At 37.5% G+C, this 14,391-nt stretch overlaps 1 protein-coding gene across 1 annotated transcript in view; it reads left to right on the top strand.

Annotated features, from left to right (window-relative positions):
• Positions 1-14,391, top strand: part of hmcn2 (hemicentin 2) — an 81,430-nt gene that overhangs the window by 23,794 nt on the left and 43,245 nt on the right. Inside the window, exons 12-22 of the mRNA XM_079636874.1 lie at positions 1,645-1,786; positions 2,108-2,235; positions 3,425-3,538; positions 4,438-4,596; positions 5,944-6,138; positions 11,138-11,233; positions 11,318-11,445; positions 11,552-11,696; positions 12,596-12,708; positions 13,244-13,403; positions 13,494-13,653. Of these exons, the coding sequence (XP_079493000.1) occupies positions 1,645-1,786; positions 2,108-2,235; positions 3,425-3,538; positions 4,438-4,596; positions 5,944-6,138; positions 11,138-11,233; positions 11,318-11,445; positions 11,552-11,696; positions 12,596-12,708; positions 13,244-13,403; positions 13,494-13,653 (1,540 nt within the window). The remainder of the gene's footprint in view (positions 1-1,644; positions 1,787-2,107; positions 2,236-3,424; positions 3,539-4,437; positions 4,597-5,943; positions 6,139-11,137; positions 11,234-11,317; positions 11,446-11,551; positions 11,697-12,595; positions 12,709-13,243; positions 13,404-13,493; positions 13,654-14,391) is intronic.

Genomic DNA, 14,391 nt, shown 5'->3' with positions numbered 1-14,391 from the left:
ATTACAACCCTCCAAACCACAACGCAAGCTCTACACAGCCAGCAAGATTGAGCCCTGCATGTTTCGAATAAGCAAGATTAATGTGATATTAGATTGGCGGTTCCTTTTGGAGACAAATAACCGAACAAATCGATGAAGTGTATCTCGCTGTGAGCCACTTTCAACATGTGCAGTTAGACTTGCACTATTATTATACCATTATATAGCGTGTGGAGTTTTCATTATCTATTTGGCCATGTCTGCCTTCTGAAAGGCTTTTTGCCAAGTAATGTGTAGGAATATAAATTATTTACTTATTACCTCATGCCATTCCAAACCTGTGGGCTTTTATTTTCTCTTTTCATTTGATCTATCTATCTATCTATCTATCTATCTATCTATCTATCTATCTATCTATCTATCTATCTATCTATCTATCTATCTATCTATCTATCTATCTATCTATCTATCTATCTATCTATCTATCTATCTATCTATCTATCTATCTATCTATCTATTTGTCTGTCTGTCTGTCTGTCCGTCCGTCCTTCCATCCATCCATCCATCCATCCATCCATCCATCCATCCATCCATCATATCTATCTATCTATCTATCTATCTATCTATCTATCTATCTATCTATCTATCTATCTATCTATCTATCTATCTATCTATCTATCTATCTATCTATCTATCTATCTATCTGTCTGTCTGTCTGTCTGTCTGTCTGTCTGTCTGTCTGTCTGTCTGTCTGTCTGTCTGTCCGTCCGTCCGTCCGTCCGTCCGTCCGTCCGTCCGTCCGTCCGTCCGTCCGTCCGTCCGTCCGTCCGTCCGTCCGTCCGTCCGTCCATCCGTCCATCCATCCATCCATCCATCATATCTATCTATCTATCTATCTATCTATCTATCTATCTATCTATCTATCTATCTATCTATCTATCTATTTGTCTGTCTGTCTGTCTGTCCGTCCGTCCTTCCATCCATCCATCCATCCATCCATCATCCATCCATCCATCCATCCATCCATCCATCCATCCATCCATCCATCCATCATATCTATCTATCTATCTATCTATCTATCTATCTATCTATCTATCTATCTATCTATCTATCTATCTATCTATCTATCTATCTGTCTGTCTGTCTGTCTGTCTGTCTGTCTGTCTGTCTGTCTGTCTGTCTGTCTGTCTGTCTGTCTGTCCGTCCGTCCGTCCGTCCGTCCGTCCGTCCGTCCGTCCGTCCGTCCGTCCGTCCGTCCGTCCGTCCGTCCGTCCGTCCGTCCGTCCGTCCGTCCGTCCGTCCGTCCGTCCGTCCGTCCGTCCGTCCGTCCGTCCGTCCGTCCGTCCGTCCATCCATCTGTAAAGTCTATAAAGTTATTTTTTTCTATTTCTAGTTAATAATTAAATACCATTATATGAATTGAAATTGTGAAGGCATCTCAATTAAATTCTGAATGATGCACATCATTCATCATACTATGAACTGTTACAGAAAGGAATGAAAAGATTATTTTCTTCTTTTATGTCCCATGGAAAAAAAGACAACAGCAAATGGGTTTGATTTGGAACGACATGAGGGTGGGTAAATAATGACAGAATGTTCATTTTTGGACAAACTATCCCTTTGAAGACAATGATTCACAGTTTATTTCTGTTTCCTTTACAGAGGCCCCATCTGTGGTTGTCTCCCCTCAGACACAAAGCTTCTCTCTGGGCGCAGAAGTCCGCATCTCCTGTTCGGCATCTGGATCCCCTCCTCCAAAGGTTTTCTGGAGCCATGGCAACATCTTTCTATCCAACCACCATCGGTAGTCAACCAGCTCCCCCTCCCTCATCTCACTATACATCTACACACACTGTTTGAGATGGTTATTTTTATCCAGTTTCCTAAAATGGATAATTTATATTTCATTTCTGTTTGAATAAACTGACCGCAAACCATTAACAGTCTGAGATGTGGTCAAGATATCAGAATAAGTCTGGCTTCGATGCTGTGATCAGTCAGAAGTCAGTTTGATGGAAAGAAAATGCTGTTCCGTTTGAAAAGTGTTAAACACAATGGTCTCTCTCTGTAATATAATCATTACATCAGCAGTCTTTGGTTAATATAACACTGGCTGTGCTTTCAGGTTGAGCATCTCTGAGTCTGGCATGCTGAAAATCAGAGGAGCTGTCCCTGAGGATGCTGGGAACTATACGTGCCTGGCCACCAATGAGGCTGGCACTGCCTCTCAGTCTGTGACCGTCAGTTATGCAGGTGCTGGAAATGAGTGCACATAGTAAATCATTCTTATATAATATTGAGTTAGAGATGGAATATATAACTGACTGACAATAACTTTTATAGAGACAGGACAGCATGCATTAAAATGAAATGAGATTGCAGGTGTTGGCAGGCATATCAAATGCAATATACCAAAAAGTTCTATAGCTGCTTCTGTTAAACTGTTTGGCACTCAATTCTTTCCGTGGAATTATTTCAAGCCACAGAATGTCATGCCTAAATCAAATGGCATACTCAACTCAACTCAACTATATACAGTATATATACAGTAGTCAACATTTGTTAAACATTTGTTTTGAACAATACCCGTTCTTGTCTTAGGACAACTTTGATGAACTTTTTGATCCACTTCAAATGTTGACTACTGTATTTTAGTTTGTATATAGTATATATAGTTCATTCATTCATTCATTCATTCATTCATTCATTCATTCATTCATTCATTCATTCATTCATTCATTCATTCATTCATTCATCCATCCATCCATCCATCCATTCATTCATTCATTCATTCATGTGTTGGCAAAGCTTACTTTTCAGCAGCCATTACTTTAGTCTTTACTGTCACATGATTCTTCAGAAATCAGATTGGTGCTCAAGAAAAACTTCTTAATATTATAAATGTTGGAAATGTGATGCTTAATGTTTTTGTGAAAATTGTGATGAATATTTTTCCACGAGATTAAAATGAATAGAATTTTTTTTTTTAAAGCATCAACTAAAAAACTATCTTTTTGTTATAAATGTGTAATTTTTGATCAATTTAATGCATCCTTGCATTAAAAGTATTAATTTGTTGTTGTTTTTAAAGGAAGAAAGAAAAGTAGAATAGATGAACCAGAAGTAATGTCAGTTTTGAGTCTTTTTCTTGACTCATTATTTGGTTAAAACTGGCCAACTTTGTTGACATTTTTCCTTTTCATGTTTTATTTTTTATCATTAGAATAAAAATACAAAATGTTTTTGATGGGGTGATGGGTTGGGGTCATGTGACAAAAATTTAACATATTCAGTGGTTAGCTAGTATTCAATTCTGAACATAACCAGAGACAGTTGTTCAAATGAAATCTGTCAGGAAGTCGAAACAATTTATGTGTGGTAATACAAAAAGTACATAAAGTACAGCACACAATAATTCCTTTCTCTCTTGTTGTTGTCTCAGAGCCTCCGAGCATCTCAGTGGTACAGCAGGTGGTGATGGTCGTTGCTGGTGAAGATGCCATTCTAGAATGTCGGGCCTCTGGGACTCCTCTTCCATCAGTAAAATGGCAAAAAGGTAAACACTGCCCCTAAAGCCGGGTGCACACTGTGCGATTTTGGCCACGATTTTGCCGTCTGAGACAAATTGAGCAAATCCTAAAAGATTCCTCTGATCCTAGGCTAAAATCTGAAGTGTTTGATCGTTAGTTTGACATGTTCGCAGACAGCCGATTAATGACCGTTGCGATAAAATTTTACCTCAGACGAAATTCTGTCAGTGTCAGAAGATTTTACTCACAGTCCTGCAGTGTGACTTCTCCTAGGACGACCGTCAACTTGTCTTCGTTTTTCAAGACAAGCCATGACCAAAATTAACGTTAGAGATTTATTTGTAGCCACCATTTCAATCCCGTGTATAATGCAGCTCACGGTCACCGAACGTCTTATTGATTGATGATGAAAAACTCCAGACAGGGTTTCTTGCGTGCGTCCATTTTTAGCGCGTCTTGACTTTCGTACAGTCTGATATTAATAACTAGACAACAAGAAACAATCGTAAAGGACTATTATAAACCGCGCAGTGTGCACCCTGCTAAAGGATAATACCTGGACCCTCAAGACACCTCACATCTTTTTTTATTTTTGTTGTCATTGGTTTTTGATGAAAATTATCATTTTTGCCATATTTATTCATTTTTTAAGTATTTTCTAACTAAACTGTCATACAAATTTAGCTGACAAAATAAAATGTAATAACGTGTAGTGTGACAATGTGTCAAACTTTAACCAAATTTGTAAGAATTTTTAAGAATTAAGAAATTTAAGAAAATGCAACATGATATTATTTCTTCATGGTTAAGAGACTGTTATACATTTTCTGAGCTTTAGAGTCGGTTTAGGATATTGCATTACGTGTAGTGGGTTGTTACAGCAACGGCGTATGTTTTCTTTGATTCTTGCACCATCCGTCTTCAGGGGATCTGGATCTGGGAACAGTTCCATTTGCAGAGCAGGATGTCCATCGTGGAACGCTGCGGATCCGTGGGGTTCAGGAACTGGATTCTGGAGAGTATACCTGTGTGGCCTCAAACAATGCCGGGTCCACCTCTGCTGTGGTCATACTACAGGTGGGAGGTGAGAACAAGACCTCATTACATGCTTATACTATATAAATATTACTGTACAGTTTATACGGAACAGTTTCATTTTATGTGGACTTTTATTTATTGAGCTCAATGTCGCAGTATTTCTATTGCTTTTCCAAACCTTTGAAGCACATGTAGTTCATAGCATGAATCAAAAACCTTGGACAGAACTATCTGATTTTAAGCAGAACACACCCATAAGCCCATGGGCTTCTTAACCGCAAGAGGAAATGTTCCCCCACTCTGTTGTAGCGTGTGAAATTTGGAGAGCGAAATTTGGTTTCAACTTGATATTTGGCAATGTGTTTTTAACAGGACTTTTAGCAGCTCCTGACAGCATTCTCAGACTCTCAGTAGCTCATGTCCAGTTTATGAGCATGCTTAAATTATCCAGAACAGGGACCATAACTTTGTATAGAACTTGCCTTAAAAGTAAAATGTGTCATTTATGTGCCACATCATTAAGTGTAATTGATCAAATAATGATGCAGTTCCCAGAACACTCACTATTTCTGCCATTGGTCAGACTTCCATTGGTCAGTCTCGCTCCCAAACTCACGCCATTGGCAAATAAACAGCGGAATGTATTTTAAACTTTTTGGGAGAATCAACCTACAGATGTTATAGTTAAAGTTGTTTCAACATATTAAACTGAAATGGAAGAAAACATTTTAACCATAAAAATCACATAAGTCATTTAAGTCAGTGTGTGGAAAAAAAATAAAAATATGTTGGAAATAAATGTGTTCAGTGGAATGTTGGTTGTAAAGCTTTTTTTTTTTTCATCTGTGTATTTTCACTTTGTTCTCACTGAGTTTTCACACTTTCTAATGCTAAAGCACCCGAAATATGATTATATCTCCCTTTCTAAAAAAAAAAGAAGACAGTACATAACAACCCATTTATACTGTGCATGCAAAACACAAAACATGAAATTACTGTTGGCTTGAAGCAAAAACAAATTATTTAAATATTATTTGTACTAAAGTCAAAACATATTTAAATAAAAAAATATTTTCTTTGTTAGATTTAAAGCACATTTTTTACTACCTAATATTACACTAAAAGACAAACATTTCCAATTAATTTATTTTGTATATCATCTTTCATAATAAACATAACTTTAAAGCAGCTTTACAAAAAATATTGGCAGAGGTGAAGAAACACTCCCTAGAAAAACACCATAAAAAGCTATTCTTAAACATATATACATTGCAAAGGAGAGCTAAACATTATTTATTGTATGTTACAATACATTTTGTCCTCTTTTAGCAAACAAAATGTTACAATACATTTTGTTTTGATGGCTTGGTTTTTTATTTTTTTATTTTTGCAGCTGCTCCTATGTTCTCCGAGTCTCCCGTGGACATAACGGCTGGCGTGGGTGATAACATTACTCTACCTTGCATCGTCCACGGTTTTCCCACACCTTCTCTGACATGGAGACGCCAGGACGGACGCAACATTTTTGGCAAATCATCTGGCCACATCGGCACCTCTCAACTGCCTTCTGGTGCCCTTCAGATCCAGAGTGAGTTTCTATATCTATCTTTGAACAGATGTTTAGGGAGGTCGTCTGCTAGCACAATCCCTCCCAGATACCAAACGCGAGGATCTAACGGACATGGTCCACCCACAGGAGAATAATGAAGATGTTATTTTAGGTGTTGACACATATGGGAGGTGGGTCTGAAACCAACTGCTGCGATAGAAGAAATAGAAACAGTACAGCTGAGAGCTTCCTCTCTTAGAGAGTGGGCTGAGAGAAGGTCTCCTCACCCTAGGCCCCTTCAGGGGTTGGGTGGGGTAAAAAGTCAAACCGCAGGCCTCTTGAGCCTGAGCCGGAGCTTCTGGCAGGACAGGGAGCTGCATATGGACAAAGTAGCTCTAAATGTTTATAGGCTGTAATGTTTTTATTGGAAGGGTGCTATAGTATTATCATTGAGCAGTTTGCTTGTTGTTAGCTAACTAGGTTACTAAAAGCATTCTGAGTAAATGAAAAAAATATGTTCTAAGAACGTTTTGCCAACGCTGTCGTTAAGTCATGAAAATGTTTTTTCTGAAAGTTCTCTGAATGTAAAAAAAAATAAAATTATTTTGGATATGCCTATGTTAAGGGAACATTCTATTTAGTTTAGTTTGCTAATATTATGGGAACGTTAATTTTGAATGTTCTCTGAACATTCTAACACGAGTAGTAAGATTAAAAATAACAACTAAAACGTTTCAGAAAAACTTTCACAAACGATGTATAAATAATGTTTTTATATTTACATTTTGAGAACATTATTAAAGACCAGATAATGTCTTGGTTAATGTAGTAACCTTGATGGAGGGAACGAGACGTTGTGTTGAGACTGACACTAGGGGTCGCTCTTGAGAACACGTCTGATGTATTCAGAAAATGCCAATGAGAATTAGCAAGTAGAATTCGCCCGTCAGCCACTCCCCTTTTATACATACAGGTATAAAATAGGGCTGTTGGGAAAAAAATAAAAAAAATAAAAAATAGAGCTGTTGGAACGAATTCCGAAATTCGAATATAATTCGAATATTTAAAAAATCAATACTATTCGAATGCTGAAGTTACTATTCGAACATTGCTTCTTTTTTTTTAATATAATATGCAATCTTGCCTTTCTCGCCAACTTGGCTTACACACGCATGTGAAAATGAAATGCTTTTGTTTCGTCTGATAAACAATAATTTTTTTAATCGTAACACAATTGTGCATCGTCATAACAATACTGTCAATAATGGCGGCGAGGACTGTCTCCACGGAAACGGAGATCACCACTCCTGACAATTTGAGAAGCGATGTGTGGAAGGTGTTTGGATTTCAAATCATAAATGGGAAAATCACAAATAAAGAAGTGGCAATTTGCAGAATATGCTAAATCTGAATGAAATATCACTCCTCAACTTGCAACCTTACTGTGCGTTCACACCGGACGCGAATAGCGCGTCAAATTCTAGCCTGCCGCGTCTAGTTATACGCTTGACCACTGTCCATTCGCGCGTCAAGAGCGTAAAGCCTTGTTTATACTCGACGCGTCCACACGAGCGCGAGCCTCCGCTGACTGCGCGCGCACCTCTCCAAACGGCCGAGGCGTTTATACTTGACGCGCTCGCCGTTGTACTATTCTTTGAAACTACAGGGGGCGACTCGAGTAGTTGTCCTCTCTAAACCATCAGGAATCGGTGAGAAGAAGAAATATAAACACGTGACAATGTTTATTTTAGTTACCAACACCAATACAAAAATAATCATGTAAAACCCAGTAAACCCTGAGATTTTTACTTGTCACATTAGAACAAAATATAGGCTATGGAGGCTAGCCTATATGGAAATACATGTAGCCTACGTATACAATAAAGTAACAATTTCTTAAATATTTTCTAATTTCACTAAACATTTAACTTTCGTGTAGGCTACATTGTTTTAACCATGGACCTTTTATGTTCATTAAAAAGGCTTTTTATGCTATTGTATGCTCATTTTTTAAATGTAAGCAACTACTTTAGGGGTGCTGGTGTGATGAGAAGTTCGTGCTCGGCCAGATTCGGCTCGAAGTCGTTCATCTTCGGATGCGGAGCCGCGCGCGATGTTACAAAATCTGCCGTGCACACCGCCAGGCGAAATGGGCCCTTGCGCACCCAACGCGCGCGACTGCCCACACCGCAATGACGTCATTTTTCTTTACAATGCTCTATGTAGCTCTTTTAGAGGAAGTTGCTCTTTTTGCAAGGAAATTGCCTCTTTTAGACCACCATTGAAGCACCCAGGGGCGCTCCTTGCACTTTCTCCGAGAGAGACACCGCTGAAATGTGCTCTTTGATCCAGCAGCGTGTGAAGGAGAATGGATTCACTTCTCTTAGCTTGAGAGATGCGATGCTTCAGCTCCAAAGAACAAATCTGAATGAGTGGCGCACGCCAGCCTCTTTTTATACCCGGATGTCCGGGAAGTGGCTGGCATGAAAGTAGCACTAGCTTCATTGGCCTTTTTAAATGTGTCAGAGGTATTTGGGGCTCCCAAGAGTGATCCCTAATGTCAGTCTTGACACAACAGCAAAATGACTGACAGACAGGTTACTTTGAACAAGCATTCAATTAATGTTACTGGAAGAATGTTTGTTCATAACTTTAAGAGAACCTTGCCAAATTTGCCAAAGTTCTGAGAATGTTCCCTGTAAGCTGGACTGTTCCTATCTGCCTTTGAGAGTGTGTGCGTTTATACAGGCCTGAAAACTTGAGATCATTCTTACTCACATAGCACTGCATATACACGTATCACACACTTGCAAACAAATGTATTGTGCACATGCAACATTGATTTATACCATTTAAAACTATTTCAACAGCTACCTCTGTGTGCAAATGACTATTGGGTAAATTTCACACATGCAAAGTGTTGCACAATATTCATTACAACAGTTTTGTTGTTTTAAATAAGCTGTGTATAAAGTGTGTGCGTAATGGTCTCAAACAAGAGTGAATAACAGATGAGGTCAGAACTGTCATCATCACAATGGAATTAGCTGGGTTGTAAATAGAACCAAATCAGCAATGCCATAAATTCCCTGTCTAGTCCAAAACTCCCAACAGCGGCAAGAGTTGAACGAGTTTTTAACAAATCTAAAAACTCAAATGGTTAATATCTCTATTCAAGAAATTCAAGACATCATCTGTAACATCATTTTCATCAAACCATAAGGTAGAAAACTGTTGTGAAATATAATGAGGAATGTGCCAATTTTAAAATTCTATCCAAAACAAAAATGTCATAATTATTGGAACGGGGTTCGTTGTTATGGGAAGGAGGCTGGAACCGGCGAACATTCAAATATTTTAATAAATAAATAAACCAAAAATTAAAGTTGGCCCCTCGCGGACGACTGCTGGCCACACAAAACGTGAGAGATACGAGACCAGTGCGTCGCGCAGGTGTCGCTCATTATAATCACGCCACCGGCCTCGCACCGTCCTCTCATGTCCCTCGACCTCGTTCTGCTCGCCACAATTATTTTCATGTTATGGCAGATGACTGATAAATGGCAGATGACTGAATTTTTAACCATGGTTTCTTGAATACATTTATTTTGTATAAATACATTAAAAATACATCACTAAAAACTAAAATCAGTTGATACTCATTTTGAGGCTGGCTAAAGATTACATTAAATAATAATTTAATAACACTGATACATGTGTAAAGGGATTCCACTGGAGGCAGGTTATAGAGAACCCAAGTGCAGTTTATTATAAATAAGAATAAACATGAAACAAAAACATGGTGTGGCATGAAAACACAAAATGAAGACATGAACAAAGACTCACATCCAGTGATCTACAGGAAACAATACTTGACCAAGACACATGGCAAACATGAGGGCTTACCAGACTAATGACAAGACAAGGGACACCTGTGAACAATGAAACAATGAACCAATGACAACATGACACATCAGACAAGGGAACACATGGCAGGATCACATGACTAACAGGGAAATCACATGACAAGACAGAAACATGACATGAACAAAACCAAAACCGTGACATGTAATATTTGTTGAGTCTCAGAATTAATATATCAATTGGTTTTAGTTTTTAGTGTTTTATTTTTAATGTATTTATACAAAATAAGAATGTAGTTTATTAGTCATATGTCATCATAAAATGAAAATAATTAATTAAATGAATAATTTTTTAACAAATTTAATTTAATAATTATGTTTTAATATTATACATTATAAAATGTAGGACATATTCTAAATTCATGTAATAATAATGATTTTATTGCTGTTGTTTACTGTTAATAATGTTAATTTGTGTTAATAATTATATTTAAGTGAATGTTAGATTTTGACAAAGGTAACCTCAATGTAAAAAGAATAATAATTAAATGTAATAATAATGTTCTTAATATTATAAAAAGATTAAATTAAATAATAATAGTTTTGTTAAGTTACTTTGTGTATATATACACACCGTATATTAAAGTGAGCGTTAAATGATTAATGGTTAAAAATTGGGAAAATGAGCATCCATAATTTAAATATCCATTTTGGTATTGGTTACATATCCCTTGATAAATCTATAATATCAGAAGACAACTGATATGGTTACTGTATATATTGTGCATCTCTCTTACAAATGAGCGGCTTTATCTGTAGTATTGCTATATGATTTCTAAATGAGTTGTCACGAGTGAGTAAAATCGTATAGGTTGTGGCTTATTATTTGTGTTTTTTGTTAAACTAACATTGTTGACTGATTGTTCTGTGTTAATTTTATTCTTTGATACTAAGGTCAAGATGACACTTTATTAATGAAGTAAAGCCGTTACCAAAAACAAAAACACACAAACACATCCATATGTGAGCTGATTACTGATATCACATCCCTTTCACAATTAAGCCGTAATAAGCTTAATGGTTTTATAATGATTAAAGTATGAAATGAGATGTTTATGAGATCTATTACAAAAGAGTCTTTTATGTTCTAATCAGCATTGCTCTGATCCCTCCAGGTGTTTGGGTTGATGATGAAGGTGTTTATGTTTGCGAGGCCAAAAACCAGTTTGGATCCATCAAGGCACTAGCCAGAGTCACTGTTACTGGCTTAGGTATGGAAATGTGTTGTTCTCCTAATCAATATCACAAATATTGTAACCATGAAGTCTCACTGTAATTATCTGTCCTGTTTACAGAACCACCGTTATTAGTTCAAGGTGCACCAGCTGTCACATCGATGACCGGTCAGCCTTTGAACCTTCCCTGTATGTTATTAGATGGAATTCCTCTCCCTGAGAGGGTCTGGACGCACAATGGAAAACAAGTGAGTAGCGAGAGAGACGCTTTTTAGTTGCGAAATTTAAATGACCGGGAAATGTATGTGTTGTGTTCATGCTTATGTTTTTATTGTATGATCATCCTGTTTCTAGGTGCGTGTTGGTGGAAGAGTCTTTCTAAGGAGTGACGGGAGTCTACATGTGGACAGAACTGTACCTGATGATGCGGGGACATACGTGTGCACCGCTATCAATGTAGCAGGATCAGCCAATATTACCGTCACAGTGGAAGTTCAATGTTAGTGGGCAGGACAATTGAGTATAATTGATTTTCATTTTTTTTCACTGTCCAGATTTAGTGAACAGCGTGGTGATAACAAGGCAGTGAGGAAATAACAGAGGAAGAACGATGCAGTAATGTGCTTTTTTCAGAGATTCAAAGAAAAAAATACATCGGTTTAAAATAATCCCAAGCAATTTGTAGTTTATCTACTTAATGCTTAGATACTTTAATGAATAATAGCAATAATAATAATATTTACAACTGAACAAAAAAATTAGTCAATGGTTTTGCTTTTTTTTACTTTTCATAACAAAAAACAGTTGATAACTGTTGATAATAGGACACATGGTTGTCTTATTACATGTGTCAGAAACGAGTCTATATATATTATATATATATATATAAATAACATTTAAATTTACTTGAGAACTTGTTTTTTTTAGAGAATAAATAGTTTTTGTTTTTATTTTTATTTTATTATTTTATTTTCCCACTGGCAGGGTTTAAGCATAAACGTAAAAACATTATTGAGGTTTATATATAAAACAATTAATTATGTATTCTCTGAAAACAATTTTTTTTTGTGAAAATATACAAAAATACTGATTAGTATGGAGTTCAGATGAATACATACATTTACAGCTTTATACATTCTATTTATTTATGGCCAAACAAGTCCCATCTTTAGTGTGTTTTTATTTTTACTGGAAAACAAACGCATATTAAGAAAACATTTTTGCATTACAGTAACTCATGTGGTCCCTAATGAAGCTGAAATAGGTCCTAATATTAGAGTTTCATATTTAGAAGCGATAAGCTGGATTCCTTGTGAAGTATCTTTGGCGAAGTTCTAATTGTGAACCGCTGGTTGTTAAGGCCTTGTGAACAGCTGCTATTCTGACCTACTTTTCCAGCCCCTCCTGATATCAAGGCTGGTCCCCTGCACTACACAGCCAACGAGGGCACACCCATCTCCCTGTCCTGTGAACCAAGTGGGATCCCCAAACCCACCATCGTCTGGTCCAAGGTACATCACCCTGATCACTTTACTGTGGTCCCTCTTTTCAGTAATAGTGCTTCTGGCTGTGTCACCATCCCAGCAGTGACAGATAGTAACGGATTGCATTGTGCGAAACAGTTAGCTGGAATAATTTATCCTAATGGAAGCAGGAGAAGTGCTGATGCAGCCCATTCGTCTTTGATGCATTGCTTTCCCAATTGCCTTTCAAACGGATGCAAGCTCGCGTCCGCCTGCCCCTGTCATGGGACGTTAAGTTTTCCACCGCTGTTTCACAACACGATAGATTGGGAGTGTATTGTCCGCAGTATCCACTGTAGGCATGTAAATTGCTATTCTGGTCACATGAAAGAAGGTCTGCTAAAGCCATCTTGTTTCAGAGCAAAAAAGGGGATGGGGGATATGCATGAGGAATGCCTGATTCCTGGTAACCTGAGAAGCAGCTTCAAAGGTTTTGGACAGGATGCGCATTCCAATCTTCCCTTCAGACCAGCATGCTTGTTTCGAGGTGTTCAGGTTATCTGCCATATCCTTCTCTCCACAGGGTCGAGATCCCTCAAACAGGCCTGTATCAGCACCTCTTGAGGCAGCCGATGGGAGTCTGTACATCCCCAGTCCCAGGGCAGAAGATGCAGGAGTCTATATCTGCACCGCCACCAGTGCAGTGGGCTACACCAGCAGAGAGATGCATCTGAGTGTTAACAGTGAGGAATCTCATGAATATAAGTCGTTTTTGATGATTTACACAAAATACTTTTTTAGAGTGTTCTAACTGAGTCTCTCAATATCGATAGGCAAACCACGAATTGTTGGTGTTGATGGGTCACAGGCGACGGTTAAAATGGCAGCTGAGGTTGGATCAGAAGTCATCCTTCCATGTGAAGTTCATGGAAGTCCTACACCTCTGGTGACTTGGAGCAGAAATGGGCAACCCATACCTCCTGTCACGGCCTGGTAAGATCATAATAACCAATCCTGTCACACACCATATTCATTACATTAATTGACTGAGGTAATTATAATTTACACTATCATACAAAAATAAGTCTTGAGCACCATATCAGCATATTGAAGGATCATGTGACACTGAAGACTGGAGTAATGGCTGCTGAAAATCCAGCTTTGCCATTACAGGAATAAATCACATTATTTTAAATTGTAATAATATTTCACAATATTACTGTTTATTCCTTATTTTTGATCGAATAATGCATCCTTGGTGAGCATAAGAGACCTGTTTAAAAACATTGAATAATATTATAGACCCCAAACTTTTGAACTGTAGTGTATTTCTTCCACATTTTCTCATTTAACCCACCTATTGTCTGGAAATACTGAGCTCACTTGTCATATTTGACCCATATTAAAAAAAAAAGTTACAAAGTTTAATTGATGTGCCTAAACATTCACCCTAAATAGTTCATCAAAACAATTTAATTCTGACATGATTTATTCACCCTCCTTTCAAAAACTAAATATCTTCATGGAACATGATCTTTACTTAATATCCTAATGATTTTTGGCATTAAAAAAAAAAACTATAATTTTGACCCATACAATGTATTGTTGGCTATTGCCACAAATATACCCGTGCAATACTTGTGACTGGTTTTGTGATCCATGGAAGTGCTCCTTAATTGTGTTTCTTTACTCTTGATAATGTCACAAAACCCAGTTCACAAAGCCAAAAAT

The sequence above is a fragment of the Phoxinus phoxinus genome (assembly GCF_949152265.1).
Source record: "Phoxinus phoxinus genome assembly, chromosome: 15".
NCBI classification, from domain to species: Eukaryota; Metazoa; Chordata; class Actinopteri; order Cypriniformes; family Leuciscidae; genus Phoxinus; species Phoxinus phoxinus.
Note: the sequence above shows the minus strand (reverse complement) of the source record. Positions and strands in the feature narration are given on the sequence as shown.